At 32.3% G+C, this 22246-nt stretch overlaps 2 protein-coding genes across 2 annotated transcripts; both read left to right on the top strand.

Annotated features, from left to right (window-relative positions):
* The first annotated feature begins 887 nt into the window (after positions 1-887).
* Positions 888-15360, top strand: LOC11420682 (NAD-dependent malic enzyme 62 kDa isoform, mitochondrial). Its single transcript, XM_003626777.4, has 19 exons — positions 888-1201; positions 3951-4047; positions 4371-4489; positions 5571-5738; positions 6473-6601; positions 7173-7233; positions 7917-8020; positions 8129-8212; positions 8580-8686; positions 9074-9185; positions 9487-9600; positions 10479-10544; positions 10849-10921; positions 11020-11106; positions 12682-12736; positions 12837-12908; positions 13495-13557; positions 13648-13762; positions 14940-15360. Exons 1-19 carry the CDS (start codon positions 1016-1018, stop codon positions 15012-15014), a joined length of 1887 nt encoding a protein of 628 aa, XP_003626825.1. The 5' UTR covers positions 888-1015; the 3' UTR covers positions 15015-15360.
* A 3452-nt stretch (positions 15361-18812) lies between these two features.
* On the top strand, positions 18813-21478 carry LOC11421991 (pentatricopeptide repeat-containing protein At4g16470). The gene is made up of 2 exons (XM_039828513.1): positions 18813-20036; positions 21214-21478. The coding sequence occupies exon 1, from the start codon at positions 19004-19006 to the stop codon at positions 19952-19954; it is 951 nt and encodes a 316-aa protein (XP_039684447.1). The 5' UTR covers positions 18813-19003; the 3' UTR covers positions 19955-20036; positions 21214-21478.
* The last annotated feature ends 768 nt before the right edge of the window (positions 21479-22246 follow it).

The raw sequence follows: 22246 nt of genomic DNA, 5'->3' as shown, positions 1-22246 counted from the left end.
CAATACAAGCTAGAAGCTGTTTGGTCTTCAAGTTCTTCCAACTCTTCCTACATCGGATAATTTATCATCTCATTTGAATAGTTTTTTTTTTCTTCTTTTCCATCTATATGTATTATTGCATTTTCATAAATAATTCATAAACTTTTCTTCTTTATTTCTTTTATCTTTCTCTTATACCAAATAATCAATCAATCTTACTCTACTTCTCAGATTCTCTCTTATCACTTCTCTTACTTCTCTCTATGCAATTTCTCTTCCAAAGCAAACACACCATTAAAGTGGTTAAAATTGATTTCGGAGATGTAAAATTGATTTTTGACATGTTTCATTGCTTTCGAACATAAATGATTTTGTTTCTAGAATATATTTTATATAAAGTCATTTTTTTTTTTAAGGAAATTTGACATAAAGTCATGATTCGTAGATTTTAATTCTAAAATTAATTTCTACGCACAAAGTTTTACATAAACATATCTAAACATATATCACTTTATCTTTAATTCAGTTTTAATAAAAATCAATTTTATATAATTAATTCACTCTAAATCAATTCCAACCACAGTTAAGTTAAACAAAAGGTTAAACGAGTTTGAAAATCAACATAATCAAGTTCAAAATCAACTGAAACAATACAAGGAAACAAGTTCCGCATCTGTTTGCCATCACGACAATCCCACCGTAAAAACAGGAAAAAGTGCCCATCCACTGGGAAAACAAACAAACAAACCCACTATTCGTTAACCAAATGGGCATTTTTTAGAGTAATTCCGTGTAGGTTGGGTTATTTGACTTTATTTATTATAGTTAGGGGTAGCATACTCTACTAGTACTACTACCGGTCCAATTGCAATAATATTCTCATCCCCAACTACACTCATTAATACATATATATATATATATATACCAGAATACTTTCTAACAAATCAACATCAAACAAACGCGCCATTGATTCTTCCCACATTCGAGAGAGCGAAACTTCTCTTAGATCTTTCATCATCATCGATCGCGAATAAAAATGGCGATCTTCTGGAACCGTGCGAGATCATCATCGTCTCCGTTACTTCAACGAATCAAACGCCACGTCATCACCGGCGGTGATTACTTCATACTGTCGCGATCTTTCACTACGTTGGAAGGTCATCGTCCAACTATCGTTCATAAACGGAGTCTTGACATTCTTCATGATCCTTGGTTCAATAAAGTGCGTAATAATCTCTTCATTTGAGTTTTTAGTTTTGTATTACTTTGAATCGAATTGAAAACTAGTTAATTTGAATGGATGAATAACTTGTTCATTATTCAAAGTCAACTTTTGATTTTTATTTATTTATTTATTTACTCTATTTACTCTCTTTAATAAAGAATAGCTTATAGCTGAAGCTGATAAGGTAGCTTATATCAGATGAATTTATAGAGGATTAACGACAATTAAATTTGTAGTGTTTGGTAAAATTCATGTAGGCTCTGTTTGGTAAAAAATAGTGGATAACTGATAAGGTAGCTTATAGAAGATGGTTATAAGATAGCTATAGCTGATAGCGAATAAGTTAGCCCATTGAATTTGTAGTGTTTCGTAAAATTCATTTAGTGTGCAAACTACTACTCTCTCTCCAATTTAGTTACTATATAAATGTATTAATAAGTAGTTCCTAAAGTATATGGAATCTGTTAATTTAGATGTTAGACTAAATTGATGGATTTTCTTATACTTCAGGGACGAAATTGATGGATTTTATACACATTAGGGGACTATTTATTATATTTATATCGTTTAGGGACGAAATCGGAGAGACTGATAGTTTAGGGATTAAATTGATGGTTTATTCTATTTATTTATTTACTTGAATTGAAGGTATGTTTTTATTGGGATAGTTTTAATTAAGCTGAATATGATTGGATAAACAGTTTTTATGTTGAAGAATAAGTTCAGGTATTTTTAATTTTGATAATGACTTAATTTCTAAGAAAAACTAAACTTCAAAACAACATTTTTGAGTTTCAGAACACCATTTTTCGGAAGGTGAAGTGTTAATTTTTGTTTAGTTGCTTAACTCAAGGGATGTTTTTATAGGATAGTTAAAAAAACTCACTTGCTATTTGTGATGTTCACTAATTATGATTTGTTACGCGGATGAATTGTTCACTTAAATTTGAATTTAAAATAATCCTACTTTTACAATGGGATATTTATTGTATAATTCATATGTTGAATTGAAATTGAAGAAAAGGAAAATTGCGCTTAAGCAACTGCATCTAAATTTTGTTCTAGTTTTAATTAAGCTGAATATGATTAGATAGACAGTTTTTATGCTGAAAAGTAGCTGCAGGCATTTTAATTTTTGATTCACATAGTAGGATTATTTTATTGGAAATATAAATGAAAACAACTAATGAGTTTCGTACACTATTATATGTTCATTCAAACAAGTGTAAAATGTTGCGGAAGTGGTTATTTATTATTATGGAGAAACACAAATGAGGTGAAAATAATCTTGTGCAAACAAGGCTTCTGTCAGAATACTATAGTTAAGGAGGCTTCAATGGTTCTATATTGTTTTCTTTTGTGCTGTGGTTTACGCAATGAAGAATGATGCTATTGATTAATCGTCTACAATAGAGCTATACTACAGGAAGTAGATATGCCTTAACAATAGGAACCAAGGAAATCAATCTATATAATTAGAAAACTGAATTAACAATAATTTGTCAAAAATAATTTTTGGTGCTGTTCGAATTCAACCAGTATGCTGTTAAGCATTCTATAATATTATTCGACTCAAAGTAGGTCGTAATCTTTTATTTCACAAAAAAGGCTGGCGAAGATTGTTACAAAGTTGTTGGGCTAGGGAAATAAACGCACAACTCATGCTAATCTAAGTCGAGATAGAGTTCTAAAGCATGTCATGATAAGAGTCCTCATCATCCCACAATTCAAATTGCTGGTCATCCTTCCTAGGAGTTGTCCTTTCATTATAGTTTAACCTTGAACGTCCTTTAAGGGTAGTGCACATAGCATGAGCTCACTTCAGATGATTCATCCCATCAAGGTAGTATGCCAATGGAAGATTTGGAGATCAATTGGAGGTAGAGGCATGGTATTTGACACGTTTGATTGTATAGTGGTAGAATGATGGGTGGTTTTTGACTAACAAAGTGTTGGAAAGTTTGAAGTTGTCACAATTCAAACGGTTAGGCCACATTATAGGAAGTAAATCTGCCAACAAGAATTAAGGAAATAAATCTGTATAGATTAAAACATAAATAAAGGAAATAGCCTGTCCTAATAAAGGAAACATTTATTCAACACAGCCTTTCATTTCAAAGGCAGTAAATTTGATGCCAGTTTGGTGATTTTCTGCATAGGTATTGAAATTGGAAACATAAGATATGGAATTTTTTTTTTGAATAAGCTAAATTAGCCCACCCAAATTGGCACCGGGGAGAATTGACCCTGAGACCTTGAGGAGGAGCACACTCCCAGGTCCCAAGCCAATACCACTAGGCCAACCCAAGTGGGCCATAAGATATGGGAATTAAAACATTACTAAGTGAGTGACCAGGAAATGTTTTCAGGTTATTTATCATTCATCTTGTCAATAGCAGATTTTGATGTATATATAAAGTATATATGTTTGTAAATAATGTTTTTATATTCCTCAGTATCTAATAGAAAACACTTCTTTAGAAGCTGAAATCCATACATAAGTTGTGCCAGTCTTCTGCTTATTTTACATGATGCTAGAAAGTACACATGAAATTTCAGGCAACTTCCATTTTCTTCATTCTGATATTTTGCCTAGGTTTCTTTTAAGTAACAGGCCGAAGATTGCTGTGTGCTTTTGCTACAAGTTTTATAGTCACTTACTCTTCCAATCGTGGATATGTTTTTCATTTCCTAATAACTTTCAGTCTGATTTAGTAATATATGTACTTTGATTGTTTGAATATAGGGAACAGCATTTTCCATGACAGAACGAGATCGTCTTGATCTACGAGGACTGCTTCCTCCAAATGTTGTGTCTCCTGACGTGCAGATTGAGCGTTTCAGTATGTTTTTCTATTTTCTTTGGTCTCATGCAATGTTAACAGTATCTAATAAATGCGGGTTTGTTTGGTAGTAATTTTTCTTCTTCTTGCTAGTGGTGGTGGTGTTAATTATTGAGTCGATATTGCCTTTGAATGGGAATTAGGTCATTCAAATCAAGGGTTTTCCATCATTCAGTTATCTTATCTGTTTATAGAAGATATAATGTGACTTTTTTGCATGTAAAAGTAAGAGATATTTGTTTATTACTTTTTCTGTCGGTAATTTTTCAATTGTGCGCTGTTCTGCTTTTTATTAATTATTTCTATAAATTTTGTGTTTATAGTGGTTGATCTGAAAAGGCTTGAAGTTCAAGCAAGAGATGGACCTTCTGATCCTAATGCACTGGCCAAGTGGCGAATACTAAACCGACTGCATGACAGAAATGAGACTATGTACTATAAAGTATGTCCAGAGTTTTTTATTGCACTATTTTGATAACAAACAATTCTAGGCTGAATAAATTTTTTATCTCGATATTGGGGTCAATTTCTAGAAGTGCTTGCCAAAAGATTAGCAATGATTTAGGCCTCCATGATTTACAGTAATGTAAAATTGCTTAGGTGGTTGCGATAAAATGATATGCTATAGGCGTGACTATCATTTAAGGTTTTGTTTATTGACATTTCTGTTGTCTAGTTTTTTTATTAGTATTAGTGGTCAATTAGTCTTTTGTTCACCCTGCAGTCCTTGTTGGTGTTTCTAGTAAATTTGGTAGCTGTGGATTAGGCTCTTCCATCTTTTAGAAGGGTAGTGGGTACTGAGTTACTTGAAGTTTATGAAGTTTTTTGCAACTTTAGCACTATAACTGATGCCTTTCCATACCTTTTTTTTGCTTTAATAAATATTACAGGCCATGGCTGCGTTGTTCGCGTTCCTAGTTATTTATTATATATAGAGAAAATAGTTCCTTCTATTCGTCTTCCTAGTTATTTATTATATATAGAGAAAATAGTTCCTTCTATTCGTCTTCATGTGTTTGCTCCATCTCCCACCATTGTTTTTGAATTCTTTATTTTTTCTATATAAAAATTCTTGGCACGCTGCAGATGATTGTTAGGGTCTTTGGTGATTACATAGTTGGGACCCCGTTCTCTATTGTGATGCCTTTGCATACTTTTTTTTTGCTTAAATAAATAAAACAGGCCACAACTGCATTTGTTTTGCTTCAAGATTTGAGCATGGAGTTCCATACACGAACATCTGCATTTAGAATACTATTGTACAGATGAAATCCTATTACAAAATTATACCAAAAAAATAAATAAGTTGAAACTTATAGTCAGTTGCATCAAAGCTGCATGATAATATTTTATGCTGTATCATATTTTTGGATGTATATTTCCTTAAAGTCATGCATTGGAAAATTAAATTCGCCCTGTATCCTGGAATATTGTAAATTATTGAATTTGTTCTTATGCATCTTAAAAATTCTACTTTATCAAAAGAATGATTCTAGCTTCAATGACATGCTGTATAATGTCAGGTTTTGATTAACAACATTGAGGAATATGCACCAATAGTATATACTCCAACAGTAGGTCTTGTATGTCAGAACTATAGTGGGCTGTTCAGAAGACCAAGAGGAATGTATTTCAGTGCTGAGGATCGTGGAGAAATGATGTCCATGGTCTATAACTGGCCAGCTGAGCAGGTCTTTAAATCCATTTCCTTTACAAATTTTTAGCCAGTACTTTATTGGGTATCCTAGAAGGCATTTATTTTTTCTTTCCATTTTGTTATGTGTGGACCTTGAATATATTAATTTAATTAGCTGAAAAATGTAATTTAAGTAGAACCTTTTGGGCGGAACGATTTGAAATCATTACCTCTTGTCAAGCTCCGATACAATGACAACGCTATACAATGTCTACAACCTATCCAATAAAATGCTTAAACTGTTCAGTGGAAGCCCTTCGTGGCTAATATCTATAACATGCTGTTCAGGTTGGTTCAGTGATGTTGAGTTTTTGTATCCGTGGTTTACGAATTATACAGTCCTTTTTCTTTCAATCAGCAGTTAGCTTTCTTCAGTAATTAAAACTTAGATTTTCTCAGTTGGAGAAGGAGAAGTCCCCTGTAAGAGGATTATTGTTTTTTACCTAATCATTGTGAAACAAATACCACATCCTTTGTAAATAGCTTAGTTGCTTGCAAACTTTGTATCTGAAGTTCTTTTATTCTTTCACTGTGCAATCAATATTAAATCCTCTCTTACCTTTCTCTCTCAAACACTTTTGCTCCATGTTCATTAACTCGTATTCAGACGATTAAACACTAGCATTTTCTTATGTTCTAAATTCTTTATGGCCTGTGTTTGGATATTATTTCGGTAGACAATAACTTATTGAAGTTTCAAATGGCGACATCTCATTTGATCCTTTTCAGGTCGATATGATTGTAGTTACAGATGGGAGCAGAATTCTGGGACTTGGGGATCTTGGAGTTCAAGGAATTGGCATTACTATTGGGAAACTTGATCTATATGTTGCTGCTGCTGGCATAAATCCTCAAAGAGTATGTGGCTGCTCAATGTTTTGTAATCGGTTCTTTAAAACTGTTAAAATTCATGATTTAGTTAATATCTCTAAGTTGTTGGTAAGAAAATATCAAATACCCCAATTCAATGATGAAACTAATTTTTATTTTGTATAATACTTACTGTCTTTGGGCTATGCCTTATACACATTAATTTGATTTTTTTTTTTTTTTTGAGGGAACACATTAATTTGATTTGTATATTAATTAATAAACATTTCAGTTGTGGAAAATATTCCTTCATTCTACAAGATGGTAACCGGAATAGTCAGATTATTTTGTGCTTAATTTAATAATAATTTTGTCATGGCTTCTGGTTGTTATTTTACTTGTTATTCTATCTTGTAATTTCTCCCATCTTGCTTGGCTATTATATAGTTCTTGTAATTTCTCCCATCAATGCCGTGGTACGATTGACCTTTATAACCATGCTATTTTACCCCTTTACATCATTAGAATTATGTATTTTATTGTTCTTCTATTGTAAGCTCTATATAGTACATACATGTCTTTTAAGATTCCAAGAATTTTTTCCTCGTTCTTCTAATAGGTACTTCCTGTGATGATTGACGTTGGGACTAACAACAAAAAGTTACTCGAGGATCCTTTATGTAAGTGTTTCTATATCCATTATGTAAGTGTTTTTATATACCACTTGTGTACTGATTTGCTGTATCACCCGTTAGGGTTTGAGTTTGTGGTTTTCTGGGTCAGGTTCATGCCCCCCAGTCTTGTATTTCCTTTTTATTTTAATTAAAATTTCTATTTTGCCTAAAAAAAAAGGTTAGAAATCATATAATTGGACCTATATTGGGTTGACATGATTGCATATTTGCATCAAAATGAGTGTCCATATCTAAATTTTCATCAATGTTAGATTTTGCTTCTATTAAATACTAACTTTCCTAAAATCCAAATCTATTTGGCAGAGAAGACTATGAATTGTTTTACATCTCCAACATACTTTCCTTCCTCATGAGCTCTTTGTGCTTACTTGCAATGTGAAGAATGCTCAAGCCTTGAGCTTGTGCTAAAATTCTTTATGTAAAAGAATGATAGTCGCAGAGTTGAATCTTGATCATCTAGACTAAAAGATCAACTTCACAAATGCTTAAGTTATCTGGTTGAAGCCTATGTGTGGTTTAATATGTCTAAGCACTATTTGTGTTGTGCAGCTCACTCAGATATTTCATATACCTATTGTTGCTTCAGTTGCATTTATTCTGGTTTCATCATAAGCTTTATGAGTTGAATTCACTCTATGGAACATAATTGGCTTATTCTTTGTCGTCAGATTTAGGATTGCAGCAGCATCGCCTTGATGGGGATGACTATCTTGCTGTTATAGATGAGTTTATGGAAGCTGTCTTTACTCGCTGGCCAAATGTGATTGTACAGGTATTGAAAGTGATGTTTAAAATAAAACTAGTAGCTTGCCTTTTCCTTTTATTCATAAGGTCCATATTTTTCTATTATTCGACTATCATTAATCTTGTGCTTTCACAGTTTGAAGATTTTCAAAGCAAATGGGCTTTTAAGTTATTACAACGATATAGAACTACCTACCGAATGTTTAATGATGATGTGCAGGTAAAATTTCTTTTATTTATCATGTGAATTGTATTTTACATGTTGCTTTTACAGGCCTCAGGAAATATTGTTAATTATTTTTTGAACTAGGGAATTTTTGAGATGGATGTTTTTGAATAACTTTCACTTATCGTAGGTACCACACAGCGAGAGTATTTTGTTACTTTGTTAAGATTTATACAAACCATTGATCATTTCACCAACAGTCATTGATCAATGGTTTCAGAACAATAACATTTTTTGCTCTATAGCTACCGAGTTATCATCTCTACCTCATGAGAACTGAATTCATTGCATAGATGAAAATTTTGTATAGATCTTGCCATGGCATTTTATTGCTTAATGTATGTGAAATTCTCTACCCCAGGGAACAGCTGGTGTTGCAATTGCTGGACTTCTAGGTGCTGTAAGAGCTCAAGGAAGGCCAATGATTGACTTCCCCAAGCAGAAGATAGTTGTTGCTGGTGCTGGAAGGTTAGCTAGTTATCTTTTCTTGTGAAAGGATGAACAGGCTTCTATGATTTTGCATAAAGTTTCTTAGCTCAGAACTAGTTATCTGAAACACAATTTATTTTGAAATATCTTGAAAATATTGTGTCGTTGGAGACATAGGTAAGAACTTAAGCATTAGATCCAGCATGTGTTCCATCCTTAAGTTTGTTTGGGGAGGTTGTACTAGGATGAATGATCTCCTAGGAATCCTGGTCAAAGTTTCAGCAGTTATGTTTAGAATAGATTTGATTTTAATGAAAGCTTTGAATGGAATGGTTGTTGCAATTGAAAGTCTTTGTTGAGTTCATAGTCACTAAGGATATTCACATTTGGTGTGTTGTTTTGTTAATTATGTTTGTACTACTGCAGTGCTGGAATCGGTGTTCTTAATGCAGCAAGAAAAACAATGGCAAGGATGCTGGGTAATAATGAAGTAGCTTTTCAGAGTGCAAAGAGTCAATTTTGGGTTGTTGATGCAAAGGTACTGTTTAGCTTGATATACATATTAAACATGGTTTGGTTCTTTGTAGTAGTTAATTTTTTTTTTGGATAGAAAACATAATCTTTTAAACTCAGTTCAGTTCGTTGGATATTCACTTACCCTGTTTAACGAAGTTATATTTGTGATGGCTTTAATTTTATTTATAATATAAATAAAATTCTTGGTGAGCCACGAAAACTCATCATAATGAAGATTAGTTTTTTTTTAGCCATATTTATGATTTTTTTCAAATGTTTTGGTCACCATTTGATATGCACTTTTCCTATTGTTGAAAATGCAGGGATTAATCACAGAAGGACGTGAAAATATTGATCCAGATGCCCTTCCTTTTGCAAGGAATTTGAAAGAAATGGATCGCCAAGGACTAAGGGAAGGAGCAAGTCTTGCAGAAGTGGTTCGTTAAAATATCACTTTAGATGCAAATATGAAATGCCATAATATGAGATAGATGAAAACAAATTTTTGACGTAGCTTGTTTTTCTTCAGTTAATATTACCCCATTTTGGAAAGGTTCTCAGCGTTTGGTTTAGATATGGTAAACTTAACCACCTTCCATGCCTAAGAATTGAAGAATAAAGAATCCAACTTGTTAGATTAAAAGTTAACTTTCAGCCATGGGAGTTACTAACGTAGTATCTTTTTATAGCATGTTTTTATTTAAAAACTAAATATCATAACAGATAATAAGTCTGATTGAAGAAAAACATTTGTATGCCTTGTTACAGTATATTTAAGAGGTATTTATATTATCATAGAATATCTTTCTTGATTTGTTTTAGTCCTATTGTTGATGGGCCTGGGATTTTACTAATAATACCAATCCTTGACCTATACTTAGTCTTGTAATCTATCTGCAATATTTTCTGTTAATTATTCCAGCTTTCTTTCACTCTTTTCCTTTTCCACCATCATAAACCTATAAAAATAAGTTTTTTTGTCTTCTCTCTTCATTATAATTACACAAACATGCATATTGGTTAGTACCTTTTATAGTGAGATAATTTTTTTGCCATCATCTACCTTGAATAAAATGAGATGATTTTTTTGCCATCAGTCTCGAGGATAGGGGATCCTCCATGATATAAAAGTAAAACATATGGGAAAAACATCAATATAACGTGGCTCTCCAATCTCTCATTACACATTTTTGGGAAATTCCCTCGTTTAATATTTTGTCATGTCATGCACTTCTTTTCTTTGAATTTCATTCTTTTTTTTATTGATCAACTTGAGAGGCTTCCTTCATATATCGTTGCTTAACTTTGGTAACAGGTCAAGCAAGTGAAGCCTGATGTCCTCCTAGGACTATCTGCTGTTGGAGGATTGTTCTCGAACGAGGTATATATATTTCCGATGCTTTGGTTAGATATTACATTGCACTTTTATTCGGTTGAGTAAGACTATGGAATCAGCATTGCTTCTATCCATCTCATTGGAAAAGTTTAATAATACAAATGTTCAAAATGTCCATGTTCATAATCTTTTTCTGTGTGCAATCTGAAATTTGCTTTGCTCTGCAGAATGTTATATTCTCCTTATTAAGTTTAGAGTTTTTGACTTTATTATGCTTAATGTGTGTATATAACATTTTGCTGACTTTCTTTCCTTTGATATACTGATAATGACATATCCTATTTTCTAGGTATTGGAGGCCCTCAAGGATTCAACGTCAACAAGACCAGCCATATTTGCCATGTCAAATCCAACAAAGAATGGTATATATAATTTTTCTCATTTCTTTTGGTATGTGCTGTTGCAGCGGGTAACATGGATTTTTGATAGTTTGCATACCACTGCCCTCATTCTTTGACAGCTGAATGTACCCCTGACGAAGCATTCTCCATTTTGGGCGACAACATTATATTTGCTAGTGGAAGTCCGTTTAGTAATGTTGATCTAGGTATAAGTTTACAAATCCCCAGACTAATCTTTCATATATTTCATATTTATAATCTAGTGATTGCTGCGTAATGTGTGGTAGTGTAATTATTTTTGCTTATTGCTTTCTGGAAATTTAAGAACTATGATAATCGTAAATAAACTCATGTCAAATAGGAAGATTAGATTCCCGCTGCTATATTTCTCTCTGAACAGCAGGTTGTAGAATTCCATATCGCTACACATTGTTTGTAAATATGTCTTATGTATTACTCCCTCCGTCCCGTTTTATCTGAGCTTTTTCTTTTCACACATATTAAGAAAAAGTGTATAAGTGAAAGAGAGAGAAAAATAGTTTTGAGTGTCTTGTTAAGTATTGGTGCATTCTTTCTTATCATAAATGCAAAGTAGAATATATTGAATTGGGAGTGATGAAAGTAGTATTAATTAGAGTTATAATTGGAAAAAAGTAATTATTGTTGTATTGAAAAGTGAAATGGGTCAATTTTTTTGGGACAACATTTTTTTGCAAATGACTCAGTTATTATGGGACGGAGAGAGTACTAACTATATTCTAAATTGAGATTTAACTGTTTTAGTTGTATTTTTAGCTTGTCTAGCCTCCTTTACTGCCTTAGGAACATTGAAAGAAAAATGTTCTAGAGTAGGTGGTTAGATCTCTCGCTACCAAATTTTTACTAAATCTTAATAACATCAGGAAATCTCAATTCTACATATTATGGAACGAATTGACCTGGAGGTTCCCAATTTTTGCTGCATGATACTGATTTCCTGGAATATGAAAGTAATATGCATCTGTGTTCGATAGATTAATAATCACAAAGGGATGCTTATCCCTTTAATTTGTGACATTTTAATTATCTAATTCTTATATTTTCAGGTCCGTCCTTACTCAACATAATGTGGGTGGAATAACAGAGATTTTGACTCAATACTAGATCTAAGATAGGCTCTTATACCATATTAAAATCTAGGTTTTATTCAGATTTCAACCTCACAAAACAGACTTATATGATTGCCTTAGCTTTATAAGCTCTATTTAGGCAATATCTCTAGTCAATAAGTTACTTTGATTTTTCCCAACAACAATTATTTTTGGCTCATGTCTTGCATCCCTCTCTTCAACCATGAAAGATATTCAACTTCGTTGAATATCATTTACTTCCTAACACTATTGTCATAAACATTAAACAGTATTGGTTCTTTATTTTCATGTGACCGGAAATACTTTGAATTTGTGTTACAAAATTGAACATCGATTCTTGTCTTTTTGCTTATATGCCTTTTGTAAGCAAGCCTTATGCTTTATTTTCTAAAATAGATTTTCAAAAAGACAAGTACAATATTCAGGCCCTTCAGATTCTCTTCATATTCTATTTTAGAAACTAAAGTATAAAGCAAAAAGGACAAGAACAATCTAAAGTTGATTTTTTTTTTCTACCATGTTTTTTGAAATTTATAAATTTTGTTTATCTTGGTAAAGTATGAATTCTCATCAAATACTCTAGTTTGTTATCGTTTTCTGTGTTTCATTCAAGGGAAACATTCACTGACAATTTTCTATTATAATTTGCAGGAAATGGTAATATTGGACACTGCAACCAGGGAAACAACATGTACCTATTTCCAGGGTAGGTTTGCTGTTTCGCAAATGAAACTAGATTTAATCTAAGCTGTGCTATTGTATATCATACCGTTCTTTTGCTTTTAACTAGGTCTTTTTTATTTCAGCATTGGTCTTGGAACTCTTTTGTCTGGCTCTAGGATCGTATCCGACGGCATGTTACAGGCTGCTGCTGAGCGGTATGTTTTATAAAACTCAGTAATTTCTGAAAATACCACTATTATGAATTAGTGAATTATTTGCATAAGTTCATGATTTACAGGACTTGTGAATCTATTATTCAGTCTACAAGTATTGTGAAAAATACTGCTATGGTGAATTAGTGAATACCACTATTACTGTCAATTAGAATTTATAACTTCAACTGTCAATATTTTAATAACTTCACGGTTTGCTAACTTGTGCATATATTTTATTGTAACGTCAACTATTGAATTTTCAAGTAGTGGTTATCATTGTAGTTTATACTCTAAAGTGAATTCTCTCCTTATGGAGGAGAAAGATACCTAGTTCACAATTCCGGAAATAATTTTTTCTCCCTTGAAACACATCATGAGAGATAATCTTAGATACTCTAAATTACTCTAAGATACAATAAAGATAGCACAGTGTATAAATTCTTACAATAACAGAACTGTTTTCATTTCGTGCATAACACTTGATCTGTGCATTGTATTTTTTTTGCTGAGTTGCTGTCTAACTTTGAAATGTCACCTTAATCTCTGTTTTTCTTTTTCTTGTCTGCCTGATCATTGGAAACTGAAGTCTGGCTGCATATATGAGTGAAGAAGAGGTTCTCAAAGGGATTATTTTCCCTTCAATATCAAGGTAGAAATGTGCTTTTCATTACAAAATATAGTTTATAAGAGGTAGTTTAAACGAAGTTTCATCTTTCTCAAAACTAATTCATATTTGCAGAATTCGAGATATTACAAAGGAGATAGCTGCAGCTGTTATAGAAGAAGCTGTGGAGGAGGATCTAGCAGAAGGATATCATGAAATGGATGCTCGAGAGCTTCGCAAACTTAGTCGGGTAAGTTTTGTTTGTTTCAAAATATTAGAGATTATGTTTGTAACTTCTGGACTACGTACCAATGTAATCTCTACTATAATGTGGTTCGAATTAATTTTGCCTGCAAATACACTCGTAAGGTCCATGTGGAATTAGTTGGTACCACTACCATCTGTTAGACTAGGCTTGTCTACTGCGCGGGAGATTGATTTTACTCCAGCTATTCTCTTTAGATTTATGAGAGGATTTCCCAAGTTTTTATGACGTTATCCACATACCAGGCCAATGTGAAGTTTTAATAAGTCTTATGCATAAATATGTCTCCATGATCATACTTTACTTTACTTACAAAAAACAATAATATAAAAATTCATCTTTTTAAATTATAAACTCCTTTTTGAAAATGATATAAATATAAATTACTGTCTCTATTGCTGAAAGAAAAAAGTTGCAGATCCTTTTTACCAAGTTAATAGACCCATTATATTATATTACACTTCTTGTTAGTTCAAATGGTAAGGAAATTGGTTTTCATAGTATTAGGTTCAAGTCTTACAAATGGAAAATATAGCTACTGTGAGAGATTTACCCTCTTAAATGGGTTCACTTAGCTGTGCTCAAAGTTGCTTCCAAATTCAAACCAAAAACTACTACAAAACTGTTTAAAGGTTGTGCATTTTCCATTCTTAGCAAATTGTTCCTCATGCCGTGGTATTAAAATATTCGCAGAACACAAATCGATGATCAATGTATGATTGTTAAACATGATCAAGGATCCGGTTCAAATTAACATTGGCTTCACGTAGTGTTGTTGCATTGGAGGATTTTTTTAACCATTTCTCCCTTTGCCCAAAGAAGATATGTTTAAGATGCAAACATGGTTAGAATGGGTGGGAATTTGTTCCTGTATTCATCAAAAGGTTCCTTGGTAGACAATTTTGAAAAGTGGGAAGTTATGAAGGTTTTATTCTGCTTGATTCGTATGGTGTTTTGTTTTCTGTAGGACTTACTGTCCATGGTTCAAAGTTTGTGAGCTTTCCATAGGCTTTTCAGAAATTGGGGTTTTAACTGCTTAGTTTTTTTGGCTTACATTGTTAAGTTTTGCATGCCAATATGAATTATCAGGAAGAAATGATTCTTATTTAACATTAAATTCAAATATTGATATACTTATCCATGTTCTTTTGTGGAGTTGCAGGATGAAATTAAGGAATACGTGATTAATAACATGTGGAATCCAGAGTACCCAACACTAGTTTACAGGAAAGATTGAGCAATCTGCAGCAGGGTGAAATCAACCTTACACACTCAATTTATATAGATTCTAAAATATCATCACATAGCTTATTTTGTGATTAAACAAGAAAAGCAAATTGATTATTCATACAACTTTTTTATTTTGTTGTCTTACACTTGTTATCATGGGTTTATAACCAAGCTTACGAGTTATAGTTTCATGTAAATTAGTAACATATAGTTTTTGTGAGGTTGTAGCACCATATACTATTGTGCAGTTACACCAATTTTTAAATGGTGTATTTGTAAATTCATTTTTAGTAAGTGTCAACATTACACTGATGACCAATAATTCACCCTTCTCGTGACAACATTACACATTAGCGTTTCGAGTAATACTTTATGTTCGTCTGTCTGTTTTTTCGTTACGCTAATGCGTATAATTTTTTTTAGTGTTGCGTAATGTGTATAATATTTTTATAAAATTTTGATTTTAATTAAAAGTACAAGTGTAGTTGCCTAAAAAAGTTATACTTATATATATTTTACACATTTGTATTGTAACAAATTATGTATATCTTTTTCTTATTAAAAAAATTAAACATAAATTTTCCAATGACACCAACAATGTAACAAAAATAATATTATATAATATAAATTTTTATCTTTTTGACTGACACTAAAATTATGGTATTTTTATAACAAAATTTGTTATAGAGTATAATTGGAAAAGAAAAATAAATTATTCTCCTTACACACACACACATATACATATTATAAATGTTATCTCTGAATATATGATTGAACGTGACGAATAAAGCAATATAAATGAAGAAATCAGTTCATATAATCCAGGAAGAGTACAAGATGGAGGCTACATGAAAAAAGTTAGAAATCAAATAGGAGTTGCGTTGATGGAGAGTAGAAATGTTTGAATTTGTGATGGTTTATGTCTTTTTTTAAAAAAAAAAAAGATGATTATTGTTTTTAATTTTCCAAACTACTTTGATATTACTTTGATATTATTTATGTTATTATTTGAGCCTCCTTAAATTATTTCTCCTATTCAAATATTTAACAAGTCCTTTGTATGATGATACAAATTTGTATTCATGTTACACAAAATAAACGTCATTGAATAAATATAGTATTTATAAAGATATATCTTTTATATTTTAAACATTTTTTCCCTTCAAAAAATATTTTAGACATTTTTTTTATTTATTATGTTAATTCATAATGAATTCAAATTTTTTTATTTATAGATAATGCATAAGTATATGCAAGGTCCCGGGTTCGAACCAACACCACCAAAAAAATAATAAATTTAAAGTTTTGTACAATATTTTGCCAAACAGCTTTTAACTTCAAAATAATTTTAGAACTAAAAAAAATAAAATAAAGAAATCAAACAACTTTTACCTTTTTCTTATTGAGCTTTATTTTAACTTTATTTTAAAGTAGCTTTTGGACCGAAAAAAACCCCGGCGAAACAGTACCTTAGATTTGATTTTAAGCTTGGGAACAAAAAGTAGTTTGTGCTAACCCGAGAAGAGTGTAAGTTAACCATGCAGATAGTGAGATAGTGTAGGTAAATTGTATGTTTTTCACCATAAATAAATAAAAATAAATAAATAATTTGATTGAGTAAGAAACTTTTCCAAAATTTGCTATACCTCATTAGGCATGGCAATGGGGCGGGATGGAGACGTGTTTCGTCTTCCCCATCCCCATCCCATACTTCCATATACTTATCCGTTACCCTACCCATATCCAACGGGGATGAGAAATTGAATCTCATCCCCATCCCGTTCGGGTATTCCCACCACATCCCCGTCCCCGAATCAATTTTTTTTAATAAAAAAAGAGTTTTTTTTAAGCTTCAATGGTAATGTTGTAATGCATTATCCAACAATTTGCGCTCATTTTAAAATTTTGTTACCGAATAATTCGGTTGCTCCTTTAACTATCCGTGAAAGTTCTTATATCATGACAATTATCAAACCAAATAACATGCAATTATCAAACCAAATAACATGACATATCATTATCAACCTCCTTAACAAAAACAAAAATATGACCTTTCTACATTCGGGTAGGGTTTGAGTATGGGTTCGGGGTGGGTAATTCTATTTAAGCTTAACAGATATAGTCTAAGAGGCATAACTTTTATTCAATCAATAATACTTTAGAGTTTTTTCTCATTTTTTGGTGGATTCCAAAACCTTATTTTCACAAGTTTGTCGCTTGCAAACTTGTTCTTTTCAATCGAGGTTTAGCGCTTGCTAGCCTACGCTTCCGTACTGCGTCAGTTGGTATCAGAGCATGTTTCTCATGTTCTTTTGGGAGATCAACCGGTTAGGAGGGCATATATTGACGGATTAGCTGCGACCATCAAAGCTGTGGCGGATTTGATGGCGGCGTTATCCTCAACAACCACGACTCGAACGATGGTGTTGACGGCTAATATTGTCAACATCAACAATAACAAAAATCAAAACATGATATGTGAACAAATTAGGGTTTCACGTAGTGGAAACAATCGAAATATTGAGTCGGTGTTGCAAAAGGAGACTTTGACATTCAAATCGAGCTTTTCACTTGACAATAATCTGATTTTCGGATCTTCGTTGTCGCAGGTTTATGTAGATGATATATTCGATGGAGTTAGTGAAAAAACTGTCGGTCTTGATGATTTATTAGATAAGATCGGTGGATTGCATGCACCAAGCGCTAAAAGTTCCATTAAAAAAAAAATAGCATGATTTTGATGACTTCATGATTGGGTTTGGTGGAAGCAGCATATCCAATAATGGGAAAGCAACCATTGAGAAGAATAATCCTCGGAAACCAACTGCCATATCTCATAATGGCCGTTTTTAGTATTTGAAAGCACAACATCTTCAAAATCATTCCTGGACTCATTAGAGCAAATCACTAAGAATGGTTCTAAACATACAAGTGGCAGCTCAACACCTCCCCATTATCGAGGCCTTCTCCCAAGCCAACGAATGTTTCAAACTCAATCAACAGCTCAAGTTTATCATCATCAATAGATGAGGTTGAGAACTTTGCCAAGGGCCGAGTGTAGAGTAATCCTAGTAGAAAAGCAAATGGCATAACATGTGTGCAAGAAATCAATTCAGCAAACCAAATATTCAACAACAAATTGAAAGGTCTTGTTAAGTTATCTACCAATAGTGCACTGAGATATTAAACCAAAGAACATACTTGTGGTTGTGGAGAACAAGAACTCGGAGTCGAGTTCTTCATAGATGGAGGAGACTCACGTAGGAAGGTTTCCTTAGTAATTTATTAGTATTTTATTGTTTAAGTTTATATTTATTATTTGTTTGTTTTATTTTCAGTTTGTTATTTTTAGGCCCATCAGAGTTTGTTATTTTCCTTTTTTTTTTTGGTAGTCGGGGTTTAAACCCTATACCTTGCATATACTATCCATTGTCCATACCAACTGAGTTAAGCTCACGAGGAGGACTATTATTTTCCTATTTAAGCTTAAACAGATGTAGCCTAAGCGGCATAACTTTTATTCAATCAATAATATTTTAGAGAGTTTTTTCTTAATTTCTGGTGGATTTCAGAACCCTATTTTTACAATTTTGTCGCTTGCAAACTAAATCTTTTTTAATATAGGTTTAACGCATGCTAGCCTACGCTCGATTTAGAGTGAGTTTGTTTGAACTTAAAAAAAAAACAATTTATGTTAAAACAATATCTATAGATTTTTTTGTTGAAATTTAAAAAAAATAAAAAAAATAAACTATTTATGTTTGCATCTATAAAAAAAAAACTTTTTTCCTACCGAATTATCCCTCTTAATAGATACAACCCGGCCACAACACCCAAACTTGTTTCGTTTGCAAAGTGTTTTTGCAGCATTTCAAAAGCCACTGTCAAATACAATGATCAATCAAAATAGAATATAGAATCCTTAAAAAATTTGAACAACTCTCATAACATAAATTTCTTTGTTTCAACCTATTAGGTGTTTGGTTTATTAACGTCATGGCCAAACCTCATGAACTCAAACCATTATACGCAACACTTCTCAACAAATGTTTTTCCTCGAAAAACATAAACAGCCTCAAAATAATCCATGCACGCACAATTCGTTTAGGTATTTCACACGATGATTTCATTCGAACCAAACTTGTTTCTTGCTATGCTTCATGTTCCAAATTGCACCAAGCAAATATTCTTTTTTCATTCACAAATCGCAAACCCACTTTCCTCAACAACTCTCTCATTAGAGCCTATTTATCTCTCAACCTATTTAAAGAAACGCTTTCGCTATTTCGTGAAATGAGGTTGTCTTATAAACCCTTTGATTGCCATACTTTGCCGCTTGTGCTAAAATCTTGCGCTGGTTTATCGGCGTTAAGGCTTGGGAAACAAGTTCATGGAGCTGTTTTGGTAAATGGGTTTGCGTTAGATTTGAAAAATTCTAATGCTTTGATAAACATGTATGCTAAATGCGGGGAGTTAGAATTTGCGCGCAAAGTGTTTGATGGAATGTGCGAAAGGAATGAGGTTACTTGGTCGACGATGATAGCAGGTTATGGAATGCATGGTAGGTTTGAAGAGGTTTTTGAGATGTTTAATAGAATGGTGGAAGTAGGAGAGAGGATGGATAATGTGAGTTTTACGGTTGTTTTGACTGCGTGTAGTCATGGCGGGTTTGTCGAGAAAGGGAGGGAGATTTTTGAGATGATGAAGGTGAGGTTTGGGGTGAAACCTGATGTGAGGCATTATACATGTATGGTGGATATGTTGGGGAGGGTTGGTTTAGTGGAAGAAGCAGAGAAGTTGACATTGAAAATGGATGTTAGGCCTGATGAAGCTTTGGTGGGTGCTTTGTTTGGAGCTTGTAAAACTCATGGGAGGGTTGATGTTGCTGAGAGAGTTGCAGAGAGGTTTTATGGGACAGAGCTGAGTGTTGTTGCATCCTCAATTTGAATTCAATATACATGATGTGGAGGAGGATCTAGCAGAAGGATATCATGAAATGGATGCTCGAGAGCTTCGCAAACTTAGTCGGGTAAGTTTTGTTTGTTTCAAAATATTAGAGATTATGTTTGTAACTTCTGGACTACGTACCAATGTAATCTCTACTATAATGTGGTTCGAATTAATTTTGCCTGCAAATACACTCGTAAGGTCCATGTGGAATTAGTTGGTACCACTACCATCTGTTAGACTAGGCTTGTCTACTGCGCGGGAGATTGATTTTACTCCAGCTATTCTCTTTAGATTTATGAGAGGATTTCCCAAGTTTTTATGACGTTATCCACATACCAGGCCAATGTGAAGTTTTAATAAGTCTTATGCATAAATATGTCTCCATGATCATACTTTACTTTACTTACAAAAAACAATAATATAAAAATTCATCTTTTTAAATTATAAACTCCTTTTTGAAAATGATATAAATATAAATTACTGTCTCTATTGCTGAAAGAAAAAAGTTGCAGATCCTTTTTACCAAGTTAATAGACCCATTATATTATATTACACTTCTTGTTAGTTCAAATGGTAAGGAAATTGGTTTTCATAGTATTAGGTTCAAGTCTTACAAATGGAAAATATAGCTACTGTGAGAGATTTACCCTCTTAAATGGGTTCACTTAGCTGTGCTCAAAGTTGCTTCCAAATTCAAACCAAAAACTACTACAAAACTGTTTAAAGGTTGTGCATTTTCCATTCTTAGCAAATTGTTCCTCATGCCGTGGTATTAAAATATTCGCAGAACACAAATCGATGATCAATGTATGATTGTTAAACATGATCAAGGATCCGGTTCAAATTAACATTGGCTTCACGTAGTGTTGTTGCATTGGAGGATTTTTTTAACCATTTCTCCCTTTGCCCAAATAAAATATGTTTAAGATGCAAACATGGTTAGAATGGGTGGGAATTTGTTCCTGTATTCATCAAAAGGTTCCTTGGTAGACAATTTTGAAAAGTGGGAAGTTATGAAGGTTTTATTCTGCTTGATTCGTATGGTGTTTTGTTTTCTGTAGGACTTACCGTCCATGGTTCAAAGTTTGTGAGCTTTCCATAGGCTTTTCAGAAATTGGGGTTTTAACTGCTTAGTTTTTTTGGCTTACATTGTTAAGTTTTGCATGCCAATATGAATTATCAGGAAGAAATGATTCTTATTTAACATTAAATTCAAATATTGATATACTTATCCATGTTCTTTTGTGGAGTTGCAGGATGAAATTAAGGAATACGTGATTAATAACATGTGGAATCCAGAGTACCCAACACTAGTTTACAGGAAAGATTGAGCAATCTGCAGCAGGGTGAAATCAACCTTACACACTCAATTTATATAGATTCTAAAATATCATCACATAGCTTATTTTGTGATTAAACAAGAAAAGCAAATTGATTATTCATACAACTTTTTTATTTTGTTGTCTTACACTTGTTATCATGGGTTTATAACCAAGCTTACGAGTTATAGTTTCATGTAAATTAGTAACATATAGTTTTTGTGAGGTTGTAGCACCATTTACTATTGTGCACCCGTTACACCAATTTTTAAATGGTGTATTTGTAAATTCATTTTTAATGCAAATGTAAGTGTCAACATTACACTGATGACCAATAATTCACCCTTCTCGTGACAAAATTACACATTAGCGTTTAGAGTAATACTTTATGTTTGTCCGTCTGTTTTTTTGTTACGCTAATACATATAATTTTTTTTAGTGTTGCGTAATGTGTATAATTATTTTTTTAAAATTTTGATTTTAATTAAAAGCACAAATGTAGTTGCCTAAAAAAAATTATACTTATATATATTTTACACATTTGTCTTGTAACGTATATCTTTTTCTTATTAAAAAAACTAAACATATCTTTTTCAATGACACCAACAATGTAACAAAAATAATATTATATAATATAAATTCTTATCTTTTTGACTGACACTAAAAATATGGTATTCTTATAACAAAATTTGTTGTAGAGTATAATTGGAAAAGAAAAATAAATTATTCTCCTTATATATACACACACATATACAAATCCAGGATGAGTACAAGATTGAGGCTACATGAATAAAGTTAGAAATCAAATAGGAGTTGCCTTGATGGAGAGTAGAAATGTTTGAGTTTGTGATGATTTATGTCTTTTTTTTTTAAAAAAAAAAAAAAGATGATTATTGTTTTTAATTTTCCAAACTACTTTGATATTATTTATGTTATTATTTGAGCCTCCTTAAATTATTTCTCCTATTCA

Source organism: Medicago truncatula, chromosome 8 (assembly GCF_003473485.1).
Source record: "Medicago truncatula cultivar Jemalong A17 chromosome 8, MtrunA17r5.0-ANR, whole genome shotgun sequence".
In the NCBI taxonomy this organism is placed as follows: domain Eukaryota; kingdom Viridiplantae; phylum Streptophyta; class Magnoliopsida; order Fabales; family Fabaceae; genus Medicago; species Medicago truncatula.
The sequence above is the reverse complement of the archived record's forward strand: the minus strand, read 5'-3'. Positions and strand labels throughout refer to the sequence as shown.